General features: G+C 41.9%; 2 protein-coding genes across 15 annotated transcripts in view; both read right to left on the reverse strand.

Moving 5' to 3' along the window:
- Window positions 1-23,690, reverse strand: part of LOC129172491 (potassium voltage-gated channel subfamily KQT member 2-like) — a 36,792-nt gene extending 13,102 nt beyond the window's left edge. For all 13 annotated transcript variants that reach the window (XR_008567139.1, XM_054762581.1, XM_054762813.1 and 10 more), the window contains exons 1-10: window positions 23,131-23,690; window positions 10,882-10,972; window positions 10,661-10,787; window positions 10,400-10,575; window positions 7,414-7,539; window positions 7,235-7,345; window positions 6,126-6,221; window positions 5,935-6,029; window positions 3,984-4,043; window positions 2,194-2,223 (exon numbers count right to left, since the gene is read on the reverse strand). Coding sequence is in view for 12 of the 13 variants with exons in the window: in XM_054762581.1 (XP_054618556.1) it covers window positions 2,194-2,223; window positions 3,984-4,043; window positions 5,935-6,029; window positions 6,126-6,221; window positions 7,235-7,345; window positions 7,414-7,539; window positions 10,400-10,575; window positions 10,661-10,787; window positions 10,882-10,972; window positions 23,131-23,429 (1,211 nt within the window). In the remaining variant the exon portion in view is untranslated. The remainder of the gene's footprint in view (window positions 1-2,193; window positions 2,224-3,983; window positions 4,044-5,934; window positions 6,030-6,125; window positions 6,222-7,234; window positions 7,346-7,413; window positions 7,540-10,399; window positions 10,576-10,660; window positions 10,788-10,881; window positions 10,973-23,130) is intronic.
- A 1,282-nt stretch (window positions 23,691-24,972) lies between these two features.
- The window catches only part of prex1 (phosphatidylinositol-3,4,5-trisphosphate-dependent Rac exchange factor 1), a 133,440-nt gene continuing 131,531 nt past the window's right edge, over window positions 24,973-26,881 (reverse strand). Inside the window, exon 41 of one of the 2 annotated variants that reach the window (XM_054770870.1) lies at window positions 24,973-26,856. In XM_054770870.1, the coding sequence (XP_054626845.1) occupies window positions 26,814-26,856 (43 nt within the window). In that variant the 3' untranslated portion in view covers window positions 24,973-26,813. The remainder of the gene's footprint in view (window positions 26,857-26,881) is intronic. The other variant, XM_054770877.1, reaches the window with a different exon arrangement.

A 26,881-nucleotide genomic window follows, 5' to 3' on the forward strand; every position in this document is an offset into this window, starting at 1 on the left:
CCATAAAAATCTCTGTTTTTGACACTAATAAAGGCCGGATTACATTAGGCGCCACCATCCAATACGCTGCCCCCCCTTCCCCAAGTTGCTCCTGCTAACTTGACATTGATCGGATCAACATTTGCAATAAAAGTGACTGTGCTACAACTGTCCTTTCTTCTGCTGTGAGGTCGCCTCTGTCATGATTTGCACTCCAAAAAGCTTTGGAGGGGAGTGGCGGGGAGCGTATATCACATACAGCAGGGGTGTCCAAAGTGCATCCCAGGGGGGCATTTGCTTTTTTACTGGCCCGCAGCACATTCTAAAAATAGAATTTAACACGAAAACTAAAAAAAACATCAGTAGTAATTTTACAAGAATAATATTATAATATTATGAGAAGAAATAACATCATTTTAGTAACTTAAAAGAAAACATTAAAGAAAACAATACATAATTATTTTTAAATTGTAATATTATGAAAAATAAACAAAACAACAAATAAAGTTCTAATTTGTGAAAAATTAGTTTGCGGAAAAAGTTATATTATGGAAATAAAGTCAAAATATTATGGGAATAAAGTCATAATTAGAAGAAGAAAATTTACAATAAGAAAGTTGAAATAGTTGGACAATGTATCTAAAAAACAGCAGCAGAAATGGAAAAAACAGCTGTAATTTTATGAGAAGAAAGAATAACAAGAATAAACTTGTAATACTATGAGGAAAAATAAATAGGACTAAAATAGGATAAATAGGAAAATAGGACTTCGGGCGAAAGGTGGTGTACACCCTGGACTGGTCGCCAGCCAATGGCAGGGCACATATAGACAAACAACCATTCACACTCACATTCATACCTATGGACAATTTAGAGTCTCCAATTAACCTAACATGCATGTTTTTGGAATGTGGGAGGAAACCAGAGTACCCGGAGAAAACCCATACACGCACGGGGAGAACATGCAAACTCCACACAGAGATAAGTTGAGATATTAAAGAAAAATATGTTATTTTTTTTAAGTTGTAATATTATGAGGAACAAACAAAACCAAATAAGTGTTCATTTTTGGAAAATTAGGTTGGGGGGAAAAAGTTCTACTATTATGGGAATAATGTCATAAACTTCTAGAAGAAAATTTACTCAGATTATTTAAAAAGAAAGTTAAAATATTTGGAAAATTAAAAAAAAAAAAAAAAAGGTCGAAGTTCATACTACGGTAATGATATGCTTTTTCACCTATATCACAAAACATGAAGTATATTTAACTTTTTACCATATTCTTTACAAAATATCAAAGAAAAGGTTTGGACACCCCCGGCATACAACAACGTGACATTAAGGAGTGCGACAGGAGGACACAAACGTTTGGAACACTAACATAGCTATGCTAACTACAGTATATCATGCTTCATGCTAGGTTTGCCTATTCACTAAAGAAAAACAGAATCAAAATCAAAATTACTCCCATGTCTGTAGCTGACCGGATTTTATTATAAGACAACAAGCTTTTTTTTTTTTTTTTAACAAAGCTGTCTTTCGTGAAGTGGTTGGCTAACACAGGGGACGAGCTTATATACTGTAGCTAAGGGTTGATCAGAGGCGGTATCATGTCCATTAGGAAGCAGGTCTCCTTCTTGACGTCAGAAAATGACGCAACTTCAAAAAGTGAGCGTTTGAGCACCTCTTCTCTCAAAGGTGGAACAAACAAGTGAGGGAGATGATGGATTTTTCTTATGTTTGGTGCTCATAAACAGGCTCTAGGGACACATATTGCTGTTTGAACATCATTAAAAAGTCACTTTTGCATCAGGGGACCTTACCGTACAAACGCCAAATTAGAATTTAGCCATTCCAAGCTTCAATTTTCAAATCACTTTATTGAGTCTGCAGTCCCAATAAAGTGTTGCTGTGCTGTCACACAGCTATTTCAAACAAATCAGCGTATTGATGAGATGTATCGTAAAAGCAGTGAGGGCTCATCCATCTCTGAGCATCATGTATGCAAATGCAGCATAACCATTCTTGAAGGAGACGTTCATGACGCACAACCACACCCACAGCACTCTCTCTCTCTCACACACACACGCACAGACACACACACACTGTGCACACACTCCCCCAAGAAAGAGTGGCTCAGCAGCAGCAGCTAAAAGCAGTGTTGAAGAGAAGCCAAGAGGAGATAGAGACAAATGAATCAATCATATTACAGACCTGGGAGAGCTTTCTGTTTGGGAGTCCTTCCTGTGAGAAGAATGGGCACAACACTTCAAATGCACCATCTACCAAGTAATAACATTACAGATAGAATTCTATGACGAAGGACGTAAAAGCCAGCTAGGCTCAACAGGCAATTTCATGAAAAGTGCTTAAGTTGTCCTAAGTACTCAAGTACCAAGAATGTGTGTTGTGCTTTCAATTAGAAAATACCTAAAGTATTACAAAAAGTGGAGGAAAGCACAATTAGTCACCCTAAAGCAGTGGTTCTGTACACACTGAACTCAAAACTGAAAGCAGCGAAATGCAACAAAATAGAGAGCAATGAAGCATACAAGCGTATTCAAGAGTTAAATTGCATGCTGAGTACGAGAAATTCATACATGTTGGCAGGTTTGCACCAACATTGAAAGTCCTCCCGCCCCACTATTCTAGAAGCACTGCCCCAAAGGTACAGTGTATATTTTTCTTAATAATAGGACTTGTAAGTTGCAAAAACCAAACAAGCAGACTGAAATCGCTTGAAAATGGGTTTTGGTCCGCTTGCAAGTGAACTCTGGTGAAGTCTGGTTCACCTGAATGCCAATATGACCGCTACCCGGACCAAAGACATAGACCAGTGTTGAAAGGACAGCAAAAAACATGCAGAAATGACATACAGTCGTCCCTCGCTGTATCACGGTTTGAATATCACTCCCTCACTATATTGTTTTTTAAAAATAATTCATAAATTAATAAATGATCGCTGTATTGTGGTTGACCATGGCCTCTTATTAGTCAAAAAATATTGAAAGACAAGTTATATGTGGTATTCTGGTTACTTGGCAGGATGTTAGATTCCATTACCTTTCACACTCCATAGAGACTGGCAATGAGCCAACATGCAATGGCTGAGATCGAGTTGAAAGCAAAGGTTCTCCTCTTATTCCGTGTGGAAGTGGTAAGTTTTGGGCTTCTTTATCCTTTGTCCCCACTCCGTTTGAAACACTTTCTTAACTTTAGAAGAAGTAAATTGGAGAGGCTAACTAGTTGTCCCTGCAGTGATCCTGTAGCCTGCGCAATGTGATGTAAACAAAGAATAATAGGACTGTAAAAGTGTCTACTGGGTTGTTATTTCATGTCTACAGGGCTCTAATAATATTAAAACATGTATTTAGAAAGTCATAAAAATATTAATATTGAATCCAGATTTTAGATAATTCACTTATCACGGGTCTGGAACCAATTAACAGCGATTAACGAGGGACAACAGTATATGTAAGAGAGAATGTGTTGGCAGTCTGCTCTCTCTCTCTCTCTCTCTGTGACAGCTGTGCACTTTAAAAGTATATTTTAGAAGCTTTTGGTGAAATTGAAGCTGGTAAATAGAGCAAAATATAAAAATAATGTACGGATTCAACCCAGCAGATGGTATTTTGGTTTGGAATATTTGAGCTATGAAAATATGTCATGAAAGCTGCCAAACATGCCAATGTTTTTGGCCATGACTGTATTTGTTTGTCTTAACTAACACTTCATCTCCTGAAACGCTGCACACAAAAGTGTGAAAATTTGCCAAAACATGCCCTCCTACTGTGTTGCGTGTGCTATTATTTTTCTACCAAATACAGCCCATGGTGGAGCTGCTATTAAACTCCACAGTTTAACCCCACACTGATGGCCAAAAACATTGGCATGCCAAACATGATCATCACCCTTTGACATCAGCTGACCTATTTGAACATGATTGCTTTGCTATTTCAATATCATTTGTCATAATTTTCCACACAGTTAGAACGTGCTCATACCTGAAGGACCTCCCTTTCAGATTCCTCAGCAGGTCCAGTTGATTCAGAGGTGGAATTATTCTGAGTGGGGGCAAAAGACGTTTAAAACGTTTAGTCATTCTGTAAATAAAAACCTTTTCACCTCCCTGCTGACCAAAGGTTGAATTTCGCCTATGGGTTCTTAATTCCGATCAGTTTGGCAGTTGACTTTTGCACCGTTCATCACCTTTTCACCTCCAGCTAGAACTTGGATGAAATGGAGGCGTTCTAAGCAGAACAGACAAGTGGCAGTATCGTGCTCCTTAATGAGATCTGTGCTGTGAGAGTCAATAAGGCAGATTGCTAGAAGTGTTTGGAAGGTACCGTATGCTATCAGGCTTGTCTGCAGTATGATTACTCTTGTTAAAGTACAAAAGAACAAAGTTGTAATTTAAGTGGAATTTTATATATATATATATATATTAGGCCTGTCAAAAATAACGTGTTAACGCCCGCGATTAATCTGAAAATCTTTACACGTTATAAAAGTAATAACGCAATTTCATTATATCACTAACTTTGACTACAATGTCACCCCGTAGTCCTCCGTGCTGGGCAATGCAGCCAGCAGTGATGAATGCCATTTGTTCCTCATTTGTTTTGCTGTGTATTTTCTGTTTCCAAGACATTGCTTTAAGTTTTCTTCTTAGTGCTTTTTAATGTCTTCCTTGTTCTATCAGTATGTTTGCCTTTAACAATCTCTCCATGTTGTCTGTACTTGAAAAGAGAAAAAATGTGACCTTGACGGTCCAGATGGCTTCCAACGTTACTGGCATTCCAAGGAGATCCCACCTGAGATGTTTTCTACCCAGCACAGTGGAGGGGGGTCCATCATGATCTGGGGTGCTTTTTCATTCAGTGGAACACTGGAGCTTCAGTTGGTGCAGGGTCGTCAAACGGCGGTTGCTTACGTGCAGATGTTGCAGCGGGCATCCGTCATGACTGAGGGCCCTCGTCTGTGTGGTAACAGCTGGGTTTTTCAACAGGACAACGCTGCAGTACACAATGCTCGCTTGACCAAGGACTTCTTCAGGGAGAATAACATCACTCTTTTGGACCATCCTGCATGTTCCCCTCATTTAAATCCCATAGAGAACATTTGGGGATGGATGGCAAGGGAAGTTTATAAAAATGGCCAACAGTTCCAGACAGTTGATGCCCTTCGTGAAGCCATCTTCACCACTTGGAGCAATGTTCCCACTAGCCTCCTGGAAACACTCACATCAAGCATGCCCAAAGCAATTTTTGAAGTGATTAACAAGAACGGTAGAGATACTCATTACTGAGTCCTACTGAGAACATTATTTGTTCTGGTTTGGAGAGTTTTTTGTTATTTTTTGAGCGATTGTCTTATACTTTGGAACAGCTGATAAACAGCCCATTTTAGTTTAATTGTTGTTTTCAATAAATTACTTTTTCAAAATGCTTTTTCTCTCACTCCCCCTTCTTGTTTTTGCATATTGTAGCTCTACTTAAAACCTTATTAAGATCCAAATGTGCAAAATGCAAATTCTAGCAATTTTTCAACTGGTCCTAAGATTTTGATCAGGAGTGTATGTGCCCTACTACCAGTCCAGGGTGTACCCCACCTCACGCCCGAAGTCAGCTGGGATAGGCTCCAGCATACCCCGCGATCCTAATTAGGATAAGCGGCATAGAAAACAGATATATTTTCTTATATTAAAACAGAATAAAGTCATAGTATTATATCAAATGTAAAAATGAATAAATATATATAAAATAAAATATATATTAATGATAATAAATATACAATTGGTCCAACATAGTGTTATTATATTGTGTGCAGTCAAGTTTTGTTTTTTTCTTACAGGTTCTTTCCATTATCACGTTTGCCATGAATGGCAAATGGGAGCATCATGGGAGTTTCCCTCACACTGTTGTCAAAGAACATTGACTGCATGATCACTTATACCTGTACATTGGCATAGCGACAGTCTGCTCATAGAAATCCCAAGTAGATATCAAATCCGTGCGGGACAGGTTGGTTGCATAAAACCTCCAAGCAGCCTGGAAGAAGAAGAAGACGAAGCACCAAAAAACTGGATAATTGCTGACAAAGAACAATGTGCAAAAGTAAAACATTGTTGTGTCCAAATGCGTAACCTGGATTAGGCTTGCTGCAGGGTTGCGTCTCTTTTCAAAATGCTTCTGCCTGTGCTGCTCTTGGACTTTGAGGGCAAAACCAGAACCAAGGATGCCCTGTTCAAGGGTTACAGCAACAAAGTAGTCCATTTTTATTCTCCAATGTCCAGTTATTAAAGTAACCCTTACAAAAATCAGTTTTTACGCTGCGTTCACACTTGTGGTTTGGCACTCTGCTCCAGGTCAGAAAAAAAAGATACCTGGCGTTGACACTGGTATTTTTGTCCTAGAATTTAATTGCTGTGAAATAGTTAACTCGGAAAAGAGACTTCAAATCTGCTCCAACCAATGTCTCTGCTTGACTGCGACATGTAAAGAAAAAAAGATACAACACTACCAATCCATTGTCTGCATGCTTTTTGCTGTCATTTAAACACTGGTCCATGTCATTGGTTTGGGTAGTGTTCACATTTGAGCTCAAGTGAACATGCAAACTGACCAAAACCCATCTCTCTAGTGCTTTCCGTCCACTTGTTTGGTGCACACCAGTGTTGGGATGATCACGTTCACAGTTGACCAAATGAAGTGCACTAGCAGAGCAAACGCACCAGAGTTGCTTTTAACCAAACCAAACATGACAAGTGTGAAGGCACCTTTATTTTCTTATCTTGAGTGGAAAATAGCAAGTTGAATACCACATTCTCATTCCCAAAAAAGAGACAGTGTACAATTTCCCCACAGGCGCAGCTTCCTGGCAACTAAGAGCTGACTTTGCATTACAGTGTACGTTGAACCGCGGTATTACTGCGTATTGCTGACATCATTGAATCTGGGGTGAAAAGCTGAGCCTGGAATAACGAGTGACAAATATATTAGCGGTTGGCATTATGACATCACTGTGGAACTTTGTGAATGTGACAGGGGACAGAGGAGGGCTGAGTTTTTGTGGGCTCGGGGGAGTTTTTTTTCCTATGATTTTGCTTTTCCACACCACCACCACGGAGCTGAAATCACCTATATGGATGAATGGCACGCAGATATTGTCACCATTCTTGGCAAAAAAAAAGATGCAGATATGGTAAGTTATGAATCCATTCATGAGCAATACTGGCAAGAAGTCTGTTACTCACAGCAGGAAGTGCAAAGAAGGCCACGCCGATCATGCTGAAGGTGGCCGCCAATAAGCGTCCATTCCACGTCTTGGGGACCTTATCTCCATAGCCAATTGTGGTAAGAGTTATCTGGGGATGAAAATGTTGCTAAAGTGGATGATATCATTGTTTTGCAATGACTTAGCGCTTTGTCCTACCAGTCCCCACCAAAGGGCATCAGCGTAGGTCTCAAACTCTTTGTTAGACTCCTTCTCCACAGAGTAGACCAGGAATGAAGCCAGGATGAGACACAGGAAGCCGATGTACCATGCCGTGATGAGCTCCTATAGAGGCAGCCAGTGTAAGAAGAGGCATCAATGGTAACAGAATGTCTTCACAGGCGCGTCCGCTAAGTGATGACGAGGGCCCGTGGAGATGAGTTAAAATGGGCTTTGACAGAATGATGTTGGTCTCATAACCTCAGAGTATTACGTTCATGTCTTTACATACAGACCTCACCTTAAACCACTTTTTACATGCGATAATAGTTCACTCTTGAGATACAATATCTCATACAACTCAGCATAACCCGCACATTTTAGGAACCGCTCTTATGACAGTATATCTTCAAGGGACAACACCATCAAGGGGACAATACAATACTAAGTAAACTTGGATATACTTTAGAGTAGCTTGTACAGCAGTATGGATTTACTAAAGATGAGCCAACACACAGCCATTATTGTCTAAATAAGATAGATAATTGTGTCCAGGCAAAAGTCAACTATGGTGGTGTTAGCACCATGGTCTGGGGATGCAGGAGTGCTGCCGGCACTGAGGGTGACTGCAGTTAATTGAGGGGAAACATGAATTCCCTTCGTGGTACTATTAGGCCTGTCAAGACAGCAAGCCTGACGCCCTCTCCCGACTACAGTACACTCCTCTTTCCCGGAGGAGTCCCGCCATGAATCTATTTTTCCCCAGTCCCGGATCCTTGGTGCCCTTCAGTGGGACTTGGAGAGGCAGGTGGCCGACGCTATTGAGGAAGTCACCATTCCCGAAGGGTGTCCTGCGGCCCGGCTTTTTGTCATCCTAAGATTTCGCCCCGACATCCTTCGGTGGACACACGAGTCCAAGATCGCGTGCCACCGTGGAGTTTCTCCCACTGCTTTTCTCCTGTCTCAGTAGTTTTGGTGGCCTTCCTTTCAAGACAATGTTTGAGAATTTGTGGCTGCCTGTCCTATCTGCGCTCGGAAGAAGTCCTCTCATCTGGCTCCCGCGAGTCTCTTGCGGCCACTCGCCATTCCCTTCCGTCCTTGGTCCCACATGGCATAGGACTTTGTGACAGGACTTCCGCCATCCAACGGCAATACAGTCATCCTCACACCAGTGGATCAGTTTTCTCACTTCCCTCGGCACTCGAGAGTGCAGATGTCCCATACCTTCCAACTCCATGGTATTCCCCTTGACGTGGTCTCGGACAGGGTCCGCAATTTACATCGGCAGTCTGGAAGGCCTTCTGTAATTCCCTTGGATCCTCACCCAGTTTGTCCTCACGCTATCACTCCCAGACTAATGGCCAAACCGAGCGAGCCAACCAGGTGGGTACTGTCACATTCTTCAGTGGCTTTCTCATTCTGTCAGTTTGGTTCTAGTCCCTGCTCTCCTGGCCTGTGTTTTCTTTTGCAGATACTTTTGAGCGGGCTGGAGGCGGGAAGGCTGGGCACACCTGAGAGTGATTGCTCATCCCCCATTTAGTCCTACTGCTTGCAGCTGGTGGCTGCTGATTCTTTGTTCCGACGCCCACACGTGGACTCCTACTCTGTACTCTGCTATTCCTAGTTTCTTGTTTTAGGCCGGGTTAGTCCAGCTACTTCCCAGCTATCCAACCAGCTCTTTATCTCTGTCTAGACTGCTTCATGGTGTTCCCTATATTTTGTTTTTTGCTAACACCAGCGCTTTCTGTTTATGGACTATTTTTTCACACTGCCTTATTAAAAGACTCCACGAGCTCTCTGCCTCCGCATCTGGAGTCTAAACCTTCTCAAGAAGGTCACACAAACGCCTCAGTAAGTGTTGGTCGTATCGCCCTTCTTTCTCGTCACTACTTTCAAACAAATGCAATATATCGGCTTGTTGGTGTTCATGCGCTCATCATGTTTATTTATTTTAAAACCAAAATATTTCCACATTGGGCCTGTGGCATTCGCATTAGAAACCATTGTTTCTGTGCCTTCATTAATGTTAGCGTATATCCCGCCTCACGTAATGTCTGAGGAGGCTTCACTCTTTCCGTTCATTCCACTGGGGCACCAACGCTCACAGAGAGATGCAGAGTGAACCTTCTTGTCATCCAGCTTGTGTGGTAAAGAGAGACGAAACAAACACGCATGCATGCACATGTCCACTTACTGAGGTCGGCAAAATTATCATCCTTGTTTTTTTTAATTGTTTGATTAATGGATTTATCGATTATCGTGACAGGCCTCGATACTGTGACATTGTGAAGCACAGCATGATCCCCTCCCTTATAAAACAGGGCTGCACAAAAACACGGTCTGGGCCGTCATGAAGGCTGCCAGCACAAGGGAGTTGCAGTTCATTGAAGGGAAACATGAATTCTAACATGTACTGTGACATCGTGAAGCAGAAACTGGGCTGCATGGCAGTTTTCCAACATGATTACGGGTCCATACACACCTCCAAGATGAGAAGTGCCATGCTGAGGAGGCTCAAAGTGATGTTGATGTGGGCAAGCATTTTTCCTCCACACCTGAATCCAACTGAGCACCTGTGGGGCATCTTTAAGTGGAGGGAAGGAAGGTGGAGGAGTGCAAGGTACCTAACATCCACCAGATCCACCAGTAACGTCATCACAGAGCAGTGGAAGTGGATTCCATTAACAACCTGTGCAGCTCTAGTGAATTCCATGCCCAAGAGGATTAAGGCAGTGCTAGATAACAATGGTCCTAACGCTAAATATTCACACCAAGGACATGTTCACTGTGAGGTGTACTAACTTGTGTTGCCACCTATTTAAACATTAATGACTTTTTTCAGTGCATACGAAATCATGACTGCCATACAAGCTGTACACTGACTACTCTAAAGTGTATTCAAGTTTACGTACTATACTGTAGTATTGTCCCTTGAGAACATAATAAATGAGTTGCTACAGTACTTCAAAGCTGTATGGTCACCCACCTTGCTATGGGCGTACACGACTGAACCGAGCAGCTTCCATGTCCCGCCACGGCGATCCATACGCAGCATGCGAAGGATCTGCAGAAACCTCAGACTCCTGATGGCTGACGTGGCAAAAACATTTCCTTGCGATCCGGCCGCCAGCACAGACACCGAGGCAACCAGCACCATCATGTCTGAGGAGAGAGGCGCATCACACTGAACGTTCGAATTAAAGTCCTTAAAACGCACGGAATCCATGAATGAGATTACATTTCTCACCTATGACGCAAAAAGGCTTCCTGGCGAATTTCAGCCTCCCTCTCCATCCTCTGTATCGACAGCAGCAACCGGCCGCCCATATCCTCACAATGTACTCCACTCCAAACACCACAATGGTCACGATTTCCTGGAGGAGCAGGCAACAAAACAGGTGGCAATAACAATTTGGGACCAAGACTGCACAGAGTGTGAAGTGTTGCAGACAATGCAGGAATACCTACCAGGATGTACAAAGCACTCTCTGAGCTATTTTTGAACTCTCTAATGGTGGCAAAGACGGAGAGAATGAGACAGGAAAAGACCAGGAGGAAGCTAAGGTCAGACAGGAAGGAAGGACAAGAGAAGGAAATCAGTTCATGATTTGATCAAGGAAGCGTAGTACATTTACATGCACAAGAAAAACACATTATTTCCACGAATTTGGTTGAAACCAGTTTTTCAACTCCTGAAACAGATCGTGTTGGATTTTTTAAAGGTTGGATATACACATGAGATACATATATACACGACTGCAAATCACATTCCTCTTGCATCTATACACTTCCATCGTTCATCGCAGTGAGCTCTCTACACATGTGCTCGTCTCCGTGGAAGACTAATGGCGAGCTTTAACAACATTAGGGGCATCAACACTGCATTTTTACATTGTACTGTATGTGCTCACACACAAAAGCAGTCCCAGAGACGAGCTCCCATCACCAGAGAGCCATCGGCCCCACAGGGGCGGGCAGAACCAAGACGGCCCCCCAAGGCCCAGCCCAGATAGCTCCCCCGAGGAGACCAGCAAGGGGCTGCAGAGAGGCAACCCCGACCAGAAACAGGGCGACGACGGTAGGCTAGAGGACAACCAGCCCCCAAGACTGGCGAGAGACCACACTCCACAAGTGCAGACGGGCCTCGGGGGACACACCCAGAGCCGCCCCTGCCAACAGAAAAGAAGCTTGACAACGACTGGGAGTGGCACCCACCACGCTACCCCCCCCACCCAAAGAGAGCGGGGCTCGGCCCGCCCCAGACCACCCCATGCCCAGCCCCCAACAAAGGACCGTCTCGCCCCGGGACTGAGGCGGTATTGCCCCCGACCCCAAGAAGGCCCGGGCAGCAGAGGTAGAACCCAGCTCCCCCATGGAACCAACCCCCAAGCATTAGAAAAACTAACACCGTAGTCACCCCCCTGACACCTGGAAGCTGCATTGTGACATCCTGCAAAGGGCGCCCAGGGCGCAACCTAGATCGCGAGCCGCAGAAAACGCCTGAAAAAAACAGGCCCCCCCCACCACAAAAGCAGGACAACCCCATCAAGGCAGACAAAGGAGCAGGCGAGTGGGAAAGCCAGCAAATGAGCAAGCGGGCAGACGAACGGACGAGCAGCAAGGCAACCCACCACACCTTCAGTTTTGTCCTGGTTAAGCTGTAAAAAGTTATTTGCCACCGAGGATGTCATATCTAAAATACAGTGAAAAGGATCAGTGTAGCTGTGTAAATGAATTCCATGTCTCCTGATGACATTTCCAAGGCCAAGCATGTCAAGATAAAAACAACAGGGCCTAAAATCGATCCTCAAGGGACATCATATGACATTTCATGGGCCTTTGAGGAGGTAGTATCCATACTTACCAGGAACTTTTTATCTGGTCTATAGATAGGACGTGAACCACTTGTGCACAGTACCGGAGAGGCCGACCAAGTGTTTCAGTCTTTTTAAAGGGACACCATAACCACAAGAACCAAAGCAGATAACATTTGAATGTGTTTCAATGACATCGACCGGACTTTAGAACTGAAGAAAGCTATGTTATCCACTTGGCCCTATTAGCATGTAGCATTCCCTTCTTTGTTGAGAAACTCCTCTGCACAGCTAAACGAGCTGAAATGACCAAAATTGCCTCTGAAACGCATTTGGCCAATGATGGAATTAGAGTTATGGTATATGAAAACTGGGACTGAAAATACAGAGAACAAACTATAGAAGGCATCAGACTGATGTATGCGTGTAAATGAAGTGACTGTCAAAAATTCCTCAGTTGAATGTAATGGCAAAGCAAAATGACGAGATTGATCTCATGCCTGTGGGTTGGAATATCATTTCACATGAGATGCGATATTGGGCTGTGGTTCTGCTGGTCAATACACCACAAAGACGGATTCCTAAAGCTCGAATTGATAATGTTGGGAAATGAATAAGTCATCTATGGGCGGTGCTCTCATTTACTGAAACCGGCCAAGAAGCTCATTTCTGATGACGGACATGAATTAGAGAGGGAGGAGGGGAAATTCTGGATGGATAAAATAAAAGCTTGATTAAAAGAGCAGAGGAAATGAATGTAATTAGCTTCAAGGTTCAGCAACATGCATTGCTGCAGCTAGTCGAAGCAATAAAAATGTAGTCATTCAATCCGAGAGGAGGATTATTTATGGGTTTTCCGACACTTACATGATGTAGAAGATGGTTTCTGCACACACATCTTCAAATGACTTGCAGCAGCGAGCATTTCATTGGCTGCCTGATAACCAGATTATAAGAGCAAGACACTCCTGGAAGGAAACCAGCACTAAGCTAATGGAAAGCGCCTAGTGAAACTCAATACAGGTACTGGGAAACGAGGCACAAAATGAAAGGAAAAAAATACTAAATAAATCTAAATAAGACGTGATCAGCATTCATTCTGGTAAAGAACTGTCACTTATGGATCATTAGCAGTGCACAGCTCAAGCATGTGCGAGCATCTTCATTATTTGATACGAAAAAAGTAGTAGTAGTTGTTAGTGGTGTGAAACTCGATTCCTTTTACTGACTTGAGTTTTTGTGGCTCACTCATTAAAGTGAATTGAGTACTCGATTCCCTCTAGTGTTACAGTACGTAAAAAAAAAAATTAAATCACACAGAGACTCCCATCATTGTTGCCAACCTGGCGACATTCCAAACCCTCATGGCGACATATTTTCTCAAAAGCGACGAGCGACAAATCTATCTTCTTTTTCTGGTGTCACTGGAGAGTTTTCTGGTATTTGGGTACTTAAAAGTGAAAGCACGTATTGATCTGCAGTTTCTGTTTTGACTGAGAAGCAGCGTGTGCTGATGAGATGTCCGCCCCGCCCAAAGCAGTGGTCCTCGCCCTGTTTTACAAAGTGGGATCTAAAACGTAAATGTTTCTTAATCTTCATGAAATTACTACTTATTATATTCAACCCGCACGGTGGTCTAGTGGTTAGCATTTTGGCCACACAGTCACAGTCCGGAGATCGGGAAGACCTGGGTTCAAATCTCCGTTGGTACGTGGGTTTCCTCCCACATTCCAAAAACATGCATGTTAGGTTAATTGGAGACTCTAAATTGTCCATAGGTATGAATGTGAGTGTGAATGCTTGTTTGTCTATATGTGCCCTGCCATTGGCGATTGTACCACGCCTGTCGCCGGAAGTCAGCTGGGATAGGCTCCAGCATAACCCTGCGACCCTAATGAGGAGAAGCGGCGTAGAAAATGGATGGATGAACATATTCAACCGTCATTCGGACTCGGTCACCCGACACTTACCTGTCAGTGTGTCAGAATGTGTGATGGGAGAACGATGTGTGATACGTTCAACGAGTAGTCCTAACTACAAGACAAAAGGTGGAGGCTTATATCCGAGCAGTTCAGACAGGAACAGGAAGTGGAAAGGAGAGTTGTGTTGTGTTGCTTTTTCCACGGGCTTAACACATTTATACAAATGTAGTTACAATAACAGTTGCCAAATTAAAGCCATATTACCTGGTTTCCTTTTTAATGAGTGTTATATAATCAACAACCTTGACTCCTTTTTTACCATTTTGTTATTTTACCTTATCATTTTCCTATGTGTTTAAACTAGCAAAGAGTACATTTGGAATACAGGAAGTAAACAAATGTATTGCAATTGATTGTTTTTATTGTTTTAACTGTTTTATTAGTGTCATGAATTTGGTCCATTGTTTTTACCTTTCGGTTGTAAAATCGATTATTAGGTGTGTTGTGTAGTTTTGTGTTTTATTGGCTGCTGTACAGCACTTTGGCCAACTGTCGGAAATGTGCTATATACTGTAAATACATTTGACCTTGACCTTGATGTGAAACAGATGGGGAGTAGGATTAAATAAGCTTTGCTTCTTCCTACTCCTTTTTGGACATGTAGAACCGTGAACTGTACTATGTGATGTATTCCACTGTAACTTTTATGCATGTTCAAAATAAATTAAACCATTATCATTAAACCTTGACCAAGTTAGCTAGCAGCAGCAGGCTAAGTGAATGAGTTAGCAGTTGGGATGAGAGGGATCGTTTTAGACGAGTATCCGTTACGGATAATGCATTTTTGCAGGTCACGAGCATGAAACGAGTACAGCTCGTCATTATCCGTGATTGTGATGAAAGAAAATCCTCATTGGGTAACTACTTATATGTTCACTCTTCACGCTCTGTGATTGGCCAGTCGCACACAGAGACCGCCCCTCCATAGACAGACTCGCTACAGCCAGAGAGCGGAGCCACGCCTCTCACTCTTTGACACACAAACCCAATACAGACAGTGACTCGACTCCAGCTCATGTTATCCATTTTGCTCTATGTCTCTATTTCGATTTGTATGTTTGTATGTAATGCCTCTCCTTTATACATTCACACACGCACTAATATACTTGGGAAACAATTAGGCACCAATGTGATCACATTGTTTTTGGTGATCAAACAGGAAAATAAAAATGTCGTTTTTTAAAGCAAAACTGGATTCCAAAACAAACTGAAAGAGAACTGGGCAGTATGAACAGCAAGCAAGCCTTCCAGAAGGTGAAAACCCTGACAGGATGTCAAACTATACTCCATATATGTAATATGTTGGGAGGTTATTTTATAAGTGACTCTTGTTAAAATACTTCGTTAGCATGGGGATGTTTCTATCGTCTTATGACATCCACCAAGACCGAGCTACGTAAAAGCTGACACAATGCACGTAGCGCAGACGTAAACGTCAAATCCGGTTATGTGTAACACATAAATAAATAGAATAAAACACATAAAATGCAGTTATATTTCAATGTAAACAACCATAAGCAGAGTGCAATGATGGATTCATCTAGAGGATTCAGATAGAGGTTTTTTTTTCCTAAACAGAGAAATACCATCCATCCAAACATATCTTCCTGGCAAAGGCTTTTGTGTATATTTTTTCAGCGTCTGCACTACGTGCATTGTGTAAGTTCTTACATAGCTCAGTCTTGGTGGATGTCGTAAACCCCCCCCCCCAAAATAACTACCATAGCATGTGACGTTGCAGAAGCTCTGTCGTAAAAATGAGATAAAGGAAGAAGTGACGTAGTCCTTGCGCATGCGCGGGACCAATTGCGTTCCGGGTACGTATTGCGTGATGATAAGGCTCACGCCTGCTAGCTAAATTAAAAAAAGGAGACTCGCATGTTCAAGTTTCTGCGCATGCCCGTTGCGACGAGTGACTCCAGTGAATCGAGTGACTTAAAAGAAGTCGAGTCAGCAAAAGCAATCGAGTTTCCCATTACTCCAAAAGAAAGGCAATCGCGCTTTATCAATTATCGGTAGTTAAGCGAGAATCTCCTGGTCAAAATGGCCACAGTGACACCTATTGGCAATTTAGTGTAACTACACCAACCGAATGAGATATTCACCGAAGAAATACACACAATAATAACTAAGCTTATCACAAGCATACGGATCAATGATCATTTTAAAATGAATGTGAGCTCACAGACTGAGTGCCCATGCTGCACCAAGCTGCCCTTGCTTGGTTGTTTGAGTCAGGTTACAGTGAGGTCATCCTCCATGATGAACATGTGTGTGTTTTTAGCATCTCATCCATCATTGATGGCCGCAAGTTCAAGCTTTCCATGAGCTCTTGGGAATGTACTAAGGGAGCTTTTTTCCTGCTAGGCCCTGTAAGTTTTGTTCTTGGTGAGCACAGCAAGTGATGCTACAAATATCTACAATATTATTACTGTTCTTATTATACAGTACATGTTTATCTGTACCTTTTGCAAAATAATATAAGGGCACCTTTTGCTCCAGGTACATGATGTTCATTAAGTACGGTATATGTAATTATCCATTAGTGCAGCCAGCACTATTCCGTGATGTGGAATATCAATAAGATGGAAACATTTACTGCACCGTGTGCCTGTTGGTGGAATGTTACAACTTTGGCAAGGGCATCAACTACTAATGAGGACGCTTGCCTTCTGAAATGGCCAATTAGTTTTGACCTCATCCTTCCTCGCAAATGCTAAATATTCATCTCAGCCTCTGTGGTTCCCCACTCCAAGTCTTCTACAGTAGATGGCAACTGTATGCTGCATTTTATGCTGCTTCAAGAACTAGAAGGTAGGAAATATCCCACTTGATGCTGAAAGATCCCCTATTCTGCAAAAGTGACTTTTGAATGGTGTTCTAACAGTAATGTGTGTCCCGAGAGCTTGTCTAAGAGCACAGAATGGGAGAAGAATCTATCATCTGCCTCACTCGTTTGCTCCACTTTTGAGAGAAGATGGTTGGCTTTGAAGTTGTGGGTTTTCATGACGTCATGAAAGAAAAACATCCTTTCTCATGGACATGATACTGCCTTTGACCCTCTCCTGGTTAAATGAAACTGTCCTGTGTGTAGAAAAAAAAGCAGGCTTCACTACACATCTTTTTTTGTGGGGACATTTAGGCTGGTCCACTTAAGAAACATACAAGAATAGATATACAGTAGTACCTCGCATAAAGAATTTATGCGAGAAGAATTTATCTCATTATTTATCTTATTTATCTCGAGAAAAATGTATTTTTAAACATAAAGAATTTATGTAAAGTTTTTGCTTCGTATTACAGAAGAAATTCCATGTAAAGTAAAGCGTCAAGCCGATGCAAATTTTTTTTCTTAAACTAACTTAAAGAATTAAGTTAAGTTACAAATTAAAATTTTGCACACAGCATTATCATGTACTGCGTGTGCGTTTGTCTGTGAGACCAGCTGACTTAGACTCTTTAAGGCTAGTCCTCCTCCTCCTCCTGCCTCCACTTGTGTGCTCCTGATCAAGACATCTCGTAAACGGTAGGATTGTTTTTGTTTTTCAGTTTTATTCATTTACAGTAATCTTATTTATTACCTTATTTTATATTGGAATGTTACTGTCTTTATGCTAACGTTTTCTTATATTTTCCCACCATATTTGGTGGACTTTAAATATTTTGAAGGGCCAAAGGGGTGAGTTTGGGAAGATCTTGGAAGGGATTAGGCTATTTACATGTATTTTACGCTTCGCATAACATAAAAACCCTATAACATAAACGTTCTCGGAACGGATTATTTATGTTGTAGGGGCGTCTACTGTACAAGAGTGTTCTTGTCTTTCCATGTTTATGTGGCACTAACTTCGACATGACACCTTGCTTATTGAGACATCATTGTCATTTGGACTCATGCATGCAAGAAAAATGTCATAGAGTGGTCGATCCTCCGTCTTCCTGTGATCATGTAAAACTATGTTTGGGCAAGATACTGAACGCACTGTGTTATCAGTAGGTAGATGTGCTAACGGTGCTTTGAGTGCCTTGGAGGTGGAAAAGCGCAATACAAGTGAAAGATCCATCCATCCATTTTCTATACCGCTTCATCCTCATTAGGGTCGCGGGGGCATGCTGGAGCCTATCCCAGCTGACTTCGGGCGACAGGCGGGGTACACCCTGGACTGGGCACATATAGACAAACAACCATTCACACTCACATTCATACAATTAGAGTCGCATGTTTTTTGGGGGGAATGTGGGAGGAAACGGGAGTACCCGGAGAAAACCCACGCGCACACGGGGAGAACATGCAAACTCCACACAGAAAATGCCCAAGGAAGATTCGAACCCAGGTCTTCCCGATCTTCAGGCTGTTCCTGTGTTGGCCAACATGCTAAGCACTAGACCACCATGCGGCCCAAGTGAAAGACCATTTACCAAAAATGTAAAGATTAGCTCCTTTAACCCATCAGATTGAATGTGTGTATGCATGGATGCAGCCCGTATCTGTATTCACATCTTAAAATGCAGCCTGGAGCTTCCGTCAGAAGGAGTTTGATCATTTTGTTTTTCTTCATAGGATAGACGATCCTAACATGATGCTGCTGTTAAAATGTGAGTGGAATGTTAGCACTGTAGCACACATACAGCAACTATGCGAGTGTTGCTTACGTTTGTGTCCTTCCCCACCACTTAATGTAATATCTGATCTATTACAATGGACAAGTGCACGGTTACAGTGTATATGTAAAAATTGGATAAAGTACAAAATAGCACCTCTTGGAGGGACACACTCTTTCGAACACAGGCGTGGACAAAAAGATCATTAGCATTAAAGCTACAAACACACACACACACAAAACGGTTTACGACCAGCACTTTTCAACTGTTTAAATTAGAGCATCAAGGCTAGATTTTGGACAGCACACTTCCAATACACTACTGTGGGATGTCTGACACTTACTTAAAATTGCTGAAAAATACTATAATATGGAGCCTCAAACTCAAAGTGTCCCAACTGAAATTAAACACAACACATGCCTTTTGACCTCAATAAGCATGCCATCTTGCATTAGGGGTTCATTTACAGTCCACAGGGTAAAAGTTAACGAGTGTGCATAATGTTTTTTGGCATCCTTCACGTCACTTTTTTGATATTTTACAGAGGAAAATCAGGCAGAAAGAAATGAGCAGCACATTTTCAGGAAAATGTCCACAATGTAGTGTAAATGCAGATGTCTCATAGAATAGAACCTCTGAGTTTGAACATTATATTGCTGTTGATCACCAGTTTGTTTCTACTTCCAAGTATTTCTCCCAATAGGAAACAATTAGGGGTGTAACGATTCATCGATACGTTGACGCATCGATTTATATTCCTATGTTCCATGCCACGTGCAGTGAGGTCTACACTTGATTTCCTTCCCTGGACTTTTTGATGATAAAAAACATGTAAATGGCTACTCTGTTGACTTTTAAAACAAATGTCACAGTTCTCTCACAAGTTCTGATATATCTTGTAGTACGGTTGTACTTGCCAAGGTCTGTGAGTCGATCACAGCTTTTGTCTTGACTCAATGTTAAAGCAATGGGAACCAAAGGCCTTATTTCCCGCTATGAAATTTGCTCTAACGTCTTTAATACTTGGGGTACATAGAGATGTGAATGAGGTGTCAAATTCAAATTTAAGTCATATTTTATCAGATAGAAGTAATCACAGACTTGATTTAATTCAACCTGTTAATTAATTCATTGTTAATTCAACCTGAAGTGTTGGTTGCACTTGATTTAAATAAAATGTGAATGCATTTGCCATTAATTGTTGTTTACTTGTTTGTTTGTAGCCATAATTAATTTATACCTGATTCCCTTCCAAAAAAAACTTCACCTGCATTGTCCAGTATCCAGGGATTTATATCAGACTGGTTGAATTTTTGGCTAAAAGGTCACTGAATCCATTTAAAGTTACTGAATCATTTAGGATTGTATCATTCTAAATGAACCAATATCGTCCTTGAATCGTATCGGCAACCATAAATCGTGATACGAATGGAATCGTAATTAAAACATATCGTTACACCCCTGGTAATAATGCAAAAGTGAAATAATCGGTGCCAGGATCAAACCGCGGCAATCGTAAAACCTTTATTAACTGCATAGGCACTATTTTATGTAACATTTTATGCAAAAATAAGTTAACAAATGTTAATATTTATACGTAAAAACACTGTTGCGTCACAGATGTACTACTTTTTTAACATTTGTCATTGTCACGTAATTGTAAAAAGAAGTTCACTAAACAGTCTTAACAATAAAAAGGTTTACTGGCCCTTTGGTCAGAAATGTCCCACTTGCCAGTTCTGTGGAATGCAGCATTGAACAGTAGAAACGTGACTATTGATCAATTAAGCCGGGCGTCTGTTGACGGAAGCAGTAAAAGTGTGCATTTCTTGCAGAGCTGCACATCGAATACTCAGCACTACATAGCCTCACCAGACCTGCTCATCGATGCTAAATATAGACTGCGACAAACTCCAGCAGAGGAAAGAGAGGTTGGTTGGAGGGTTCAGCAGGCCCAAACGAGAGCATGTACAAAATAAAGGCGCAATTAATTTGCTCACAAGCCTCGTCAAGACACACCACGGCTGTGTTGAACTTTTATTTCACTTCTACTACTAAACCGCTGCACATAAGAGAGTAAAAATGTGTCAAAACGTGCACCCCTACTGCATTACCTGTGCTATTATTTTTCGGAGAAAAGTTTTTGAAAAACACGGCAGGACTTACCAACTAATAGACCAATTTTTGAATGGTTCTAAAACTTAGAGGATATCTGTATTACATGTACGCTAGCATGTCTTCCAAAGCACTTTGACTACAACACGTAGGGGATGCCACAAATTTACATTACAAGTTTTATCACATGACTGCATATTTGTGTGGAAATAATTAAAAATGAGTCTGATGAAGAAGAGTATATTAAGTTTCAAGTAAAAAAAAAACAAAAACATGTTGCATTTTAGAAAAGCCCTCATCAAGTGCTTGAATCACTTGACATGGTTTTGTTGCATTTTGATTTTTGACCTTGTTCCTGTGAGCTTTGACCCCAGGTGATCTCCTATTGCAAAACTAATCAGATGACCGTCTATCTAACTACTATATGTGCACCAAGACGGTACAGTACGATAAAAATGAATTCCTCGGTTGGCTAATACATTAAAGAATATTAATGGTTCATACATCACCACATAGCATGACAATCCTTGGATACTACTCACATACAGGTATGCCCCCCCCCCCCCCCCCCCCGTGGCTGTGCGTATTATATAAATGACATTATCATCATCTGTGTGTAAGTTATTGTAATAGTGAAAATGCATGCTTGGCTAGTGAGGAGTGGAAATGGGCAAACCACTGAAAAATTTACAGTGCATAGCAAATCAACTCCTATAGCGGATGCTGGGGAGTAGTAGGATACACACACACACACACACACACACGCACACACACACAGTTGAAATAGTACCTCAATACTATAGCAGCGTGCTAAAACTGGAGTGCATGTTAAAGTGGAAAAGGAAAATGCAGCTCCCGTGACCACATGGTCATTAATTAACAGCAACAGGACCAAGGTAATAGCGGTAAGGAGCAAACTGCTCAGCCAGCATTAATAGCTCTGATGAGTTCCAGTGTAACACGCATGGCTTTCACACAGACTGATGAGTTGCAACATTTTAAAGGGCATGTAGAGCTGCATAAAGCTGCTGGGTGTTGACCGCTCATGACACGACAGTCTTGTAGCGTTGATTTAAAAAAGAAGTACATCCGGAGGTTGCCTACAGCCACAAGTGCTAATGCCCTTGTTTTTTCTGACCTGGCACTAATTAGAGATCCCTTTGCTTTTGTAGAGCACGCACCCGGCATAGACAGACAGGTAGATGAAAAAAGGGGCTGTTATCCACTATCAAGGTCATTCCTGTACAGTGTAAATCTACGACATGTTGATCAATAACTAAGGTTCAAGTATTTGACCTCTCATCAGCGAAGACATGATTGTCAATGAGAAAGTAAAGCACACAGCCTCTCACATTCTGTCTGAGTGACGGCAGCTCACACTGACTGCGCTAGCTGCTTAGCTTGGAGCCTCACTGTGTGGTGATTGTCAAGCCAAGAGGCCTCTGCAGCGTGAGGATGACAAACTGAGTCACTCCTGACCCAAAAAAGAAATCAAGAGGACACCAAGGACACTGTGTGGTTTTCACTTTTTTTTTTGCTGAGCTAAAGATGAATGGCGAGCAGATGTTGCCGGCAAAGATGCCCTGATTAACCTTATGGTAGTCCCCTCCGCCCCAAAAAAGCTATGTGAACCACTATTGTACACCACAAGTGATCCCAAAATGAATTTAGGTGTCTAAAATCAGCAAATTGATCTTGTCGTATAGAGGATCTTTTACTACTGTTTTTGCAGTAGGTCCTTAAAAACAGCCGAGCATTCCTGTCATATAAAAAACATCTTTGAATTGTGGTTTTTTGGTCATATAGAGGATCTATGACGAACGGTTTTGCAGTAGTTATTTCACAGCATCATGACGCCAGTTCCTTCAATGCTGTACTTGTTGGAATTGCATATCGGCGGATGAAACATTCTTGTGTGCCATATATGGCCCATGGGCCGCAGGTTTGGTGCTTTCTTGATGCAGCTGTCCATACCACAGTGCTGAAAGCAAAAGTCCTATCATGATCAATCGGATGGTCCAAAGCAGCTTGTCATGCATCAGAAAACGTCGCAATGAAGGGAGGGAGATGAGTGACGTTAACTTGGCAGCATCAGCACCTAATTAACTATTTTACTTCTACCATAAACGACGACATGCATCCCGTGATAATAATAATAATCATGGTATTAAAACATGTGACAGTAAAAGGGGAAAGACACTCACACGTAAGCATGGTAGATGAACGCCCATCCCCGAGGTCTCTCCAGCGCATTGTAGAGGAAATTCTGCAGCTTGCGGTAGCTGGCATTTTTCTTGGGGGGTCTGGCGGAGATGCTGCCTCTGGGTCTGCACAGGATGCTGCCGCCCCGCTTGGTGCTGCTCTCCGCGCCCGCAATGAGCAGCGCCCCGTCCCGGCTCGACTCGGGACCCCCGGGGGGCTCCAGACCCACGAAGCCGACTTTGTGCTTCCTCTCCCCGGCTTGAGTTGGGTAAACCCCGCCGTTGAGGGATTTCTGCACCATGCTTCAAAGCCGGGGTGACTGTAGAGAAGAGGAGTGGTCCCTGGCGTCGGGATGCATCGCTGTGGCCGAGTGAGGGGTGTGTGCTGCCGGAGAGCCAGATGCAATATCCTCTTCCTCCTCCTCACGGATCTGCAGTTTCACTTTCATCCACATCTTCCGGCTGCCTGGCAGACAGTGTGACAGGGGAAAAGCAACTACGGTCTGCCGTCAAGTTTGCCAGCTTATCAATTAGCCCACAAGCTTCGTGATCAATGTTGCCTCTTAAGGGGATGGATGAGACTGGTTTCTCCGAGTCGAATGCGCATTTGTAACGAGAAAATGCACTTTGAGGAAGATAAAATACATACAAAGACTTGAGGACGGCAACCCTAATTAAAGTGCACTGCAAGTGCAAGTGAACACAGCACTGTTACAATGCCCTTTTTTAAAATTGAACAATACTTAATTACTTGAAAACTATTTTTAAACAATTATGAAAAATCTATCTTATTTAATACAAACAAAAGAAACATGAGAAACATCTGAAAAAATAAAAAAATGTAACCCCAACAGCGGGTTGCTGTGGATCGGCGTAGACTGTATTTGAGGCAAATGGTGGTCTCGCCATATAATAACCAGTCCAGACCAGCCCATACAATTAAACTGGACATTTTGAAGTGGCCTTTTATTGTTGCCAACCTAAGGCACCCCTGTGCAATAATCATGCTAAACACAGATTTAGACATATTTGTGAACAATATTTGAAAGAGAGAGGCCTTTTATGTACAAAAGTTTCAGATCTTTCAGTTCAGTTCATGAAAAATGGGAGCAAAAACAACAATGCTGCACATATATTTTGATGTACAATGCTGGTTCAGACGTCAGATGCCCCCTCGCAGCTGTGAGCAGCATAAAAATGACATCTTCATAATGGCTTTGATGCTATTGATGTTCTTGCAGAAAAGCTTCAATATTATTTAAGGTGTGGAAAAAAAGATAATGCAAAAAAGGAAAAAAATAAAATTAATTTCCTTAGAAATGATTGACTACAGATGGCGTGGCCATGCAAAACTGCATTAAGACATATACAGTACATGTGTAATGCTGGGTAATGCCACAGCACATTATAGCACTCCCTAGATAGCATGCAAATATGGCTGCATGCTAAGTTAACTCGTCTACCCTGAACCGCTGTACACAAATTGGTGAAAATTTGTCAAAACATGCACCGCTACTGTGTTGCCTCTGCTAATATTTTTTCCTGACAAATACGCCACTTGGTGGCACTGTTGTTAAATCTCAAAGTCGGATTTACTTGAAACGTCTCACATATGCTGTGCAAAACACACATGGTAACTTTCGGGTTTTTAGCCGAATCACCACAAAATCTGGTAGTCATTAGAGGACTGAGAAAATTTGAGCAAGATTGGTTGAAAAACATAGCCACAATCGACCAAAAACATCTTACTAAGTTACTAATTTGTCCGTAAGTCGTTGACCATTGGTCTAATGATTATCAAACTTTGAGGACATCTGTATTACATGTATGCTAGCCCGTCTTATGTTTTATTATACTGTATTCAAGCAAAGCACTTCCATACTGGGAACCTTTTATTTCCTAGCTTGTTAAGATTTACAGTGATCATTTTAGAAACAACTTTGTACAATTATTGTCAAGCAAGATAAAATTGCAATGAACGTAAATATATATAGTATATACAAAAACAAACATTAGAATGATGTAAAATACAAGGTGTCATCAGCAGTGACATGCTTGCTTAGTCAACATGCTGCCATCATTAGTTGCAGTTAGGGAGTTTTACATTGTTCACACTGAGCCCAAATTGGATGTGGTTTGAGCCCTGATTCAGTTCTAATGAACGTAGCATGTCCAGACTGTTGAAATGTTGGATAGCCAGAACAACACTGACTGATGAAGTTACCTGTCACAAAATGTCCATTCAAAAAATGTTGTGTACTACAGCACAAAACAAGAATCCAACTTCATGTGTAGCGGCGGTTTCACGACATATTCTAACATTTGTTACACTTTGTATGTACAACACACAAAAGAAACACTTTACGTCAACGATCCCTTTGTTTAGCGCCCTCTGGCAACTTTTACAGTACTTTTTGCTAACACTGTCATGACAATTGAGCCTATTCAGTCTCAAAACAATTATCAGAAGGTAATCCTTTAGGTAGTACATTTTAATTTAATATATTAATAATTTACCAATGATTAAATACCCCTACCTGTCCTTACCTCATGCAGTTTTGTTTAGTTTTATCCGTCCTGACTCTGATGTAGCTAGCTCCTGCCGGGTGCGTTCACACTTGTTGATGTTTGGTTCGGTTAAAAAGAACTCGGTTGCGTTTGCTCTGCTAGTACGGTTTGCTTGGTCAAGTGCGATCGACCAAACCCTGGCCGCACCAAACAAGCGGAGTGAGACCTGCAAGTGAAGTCTGATGTGGTTCGGATCACTTGAGCTCAAATAGGGATGCTACACGGACCAGTGTGGACATGACTGCAAAAAGCAAGCAGAAATGGCAAATATCTAAGAGTAATACGGTCTCGCTGCTCTTTAATTATATTTTATATTATATTTTAGAAGCTTTTCGTGAAAGTAAGCTGGTAAATATAGCAGGGTATAAAGAAAACCCCTACGCATTCAACCATGAAAGCTGTCCAATCACGTCCACACTTTATGAATATGTTCTTTACTGTGCAGCCATTGGTCACATGATAGAAATACATTAGTGAACACCAAGCCAAGCGCACTAAAGTACACACTAAGCATCTTTTGGGGATTTTTGGTGTATACCCAAGTACCGAACCACAAGTGTGAACGCAGCCTTAAAATCCCTGAATATGAATGTAAGAAACAATAGTCCAAATCCACACATAAATACAATAAACAAAGCAGAGATGGCAGGTGATTGGTCCTTTAAATACTGTTCAATAAGGGCAGCTGGAATGCTATTAGATTCTTTACAACCTGCTAAGTTAGGGGATTAAAATCAGACACAATAAATAATTTACTATCCTTCATATAGTGCCGCAATACATGACTCACACTAAGCCTACAGTAATTGCACAGTAACCACATGCACATGGGCTTCACCTGCCCCTAAAATCCCAACTTTACATCCTGCTTCCATCCAGCCGGCAGTCATACATGAATACTGTTCATTTAGGGGACCAAGCATTGAGCCCTGTGGAACGCCCAGGAAAAAGCCCTCTGGAGTTGCAGTCTGAGGCAAAAATGGACAACCGGATGGTGGCTACAGGTAGTTTGGTTAATCCAGGTCTTCCTAAAATGTGAACACTTTAAAGTGTTGGAATAATCATCCCCATGACAGCAGAGAACACTCAAGAAGGAGGTTCTCTCTCGATGCAGTGTCTTAGAGTTCTCCATCCGAGGGCGGCAAACATAGCCTGAAGAGTCTGTGGAAGGAGAAAGCACAAACCT

The sequence above is a fragment of the Dunckerocampus dactyliophorus genome, chromosome 1 (genome assembly GCF_027744805.1).
Source record: "Dunckerocampus dactyliophorus isolate RoL2022-P2 chromosome 1, RoL_Ddac_1.1, whole genome shotgun sequence".
NCBI lineage: Eukaryota > Metazoa > Chordata > Actinopteri > Syngnathiformes > Syngnathidae > Dunckerocampus > Dunckerocampus dactyliophorus.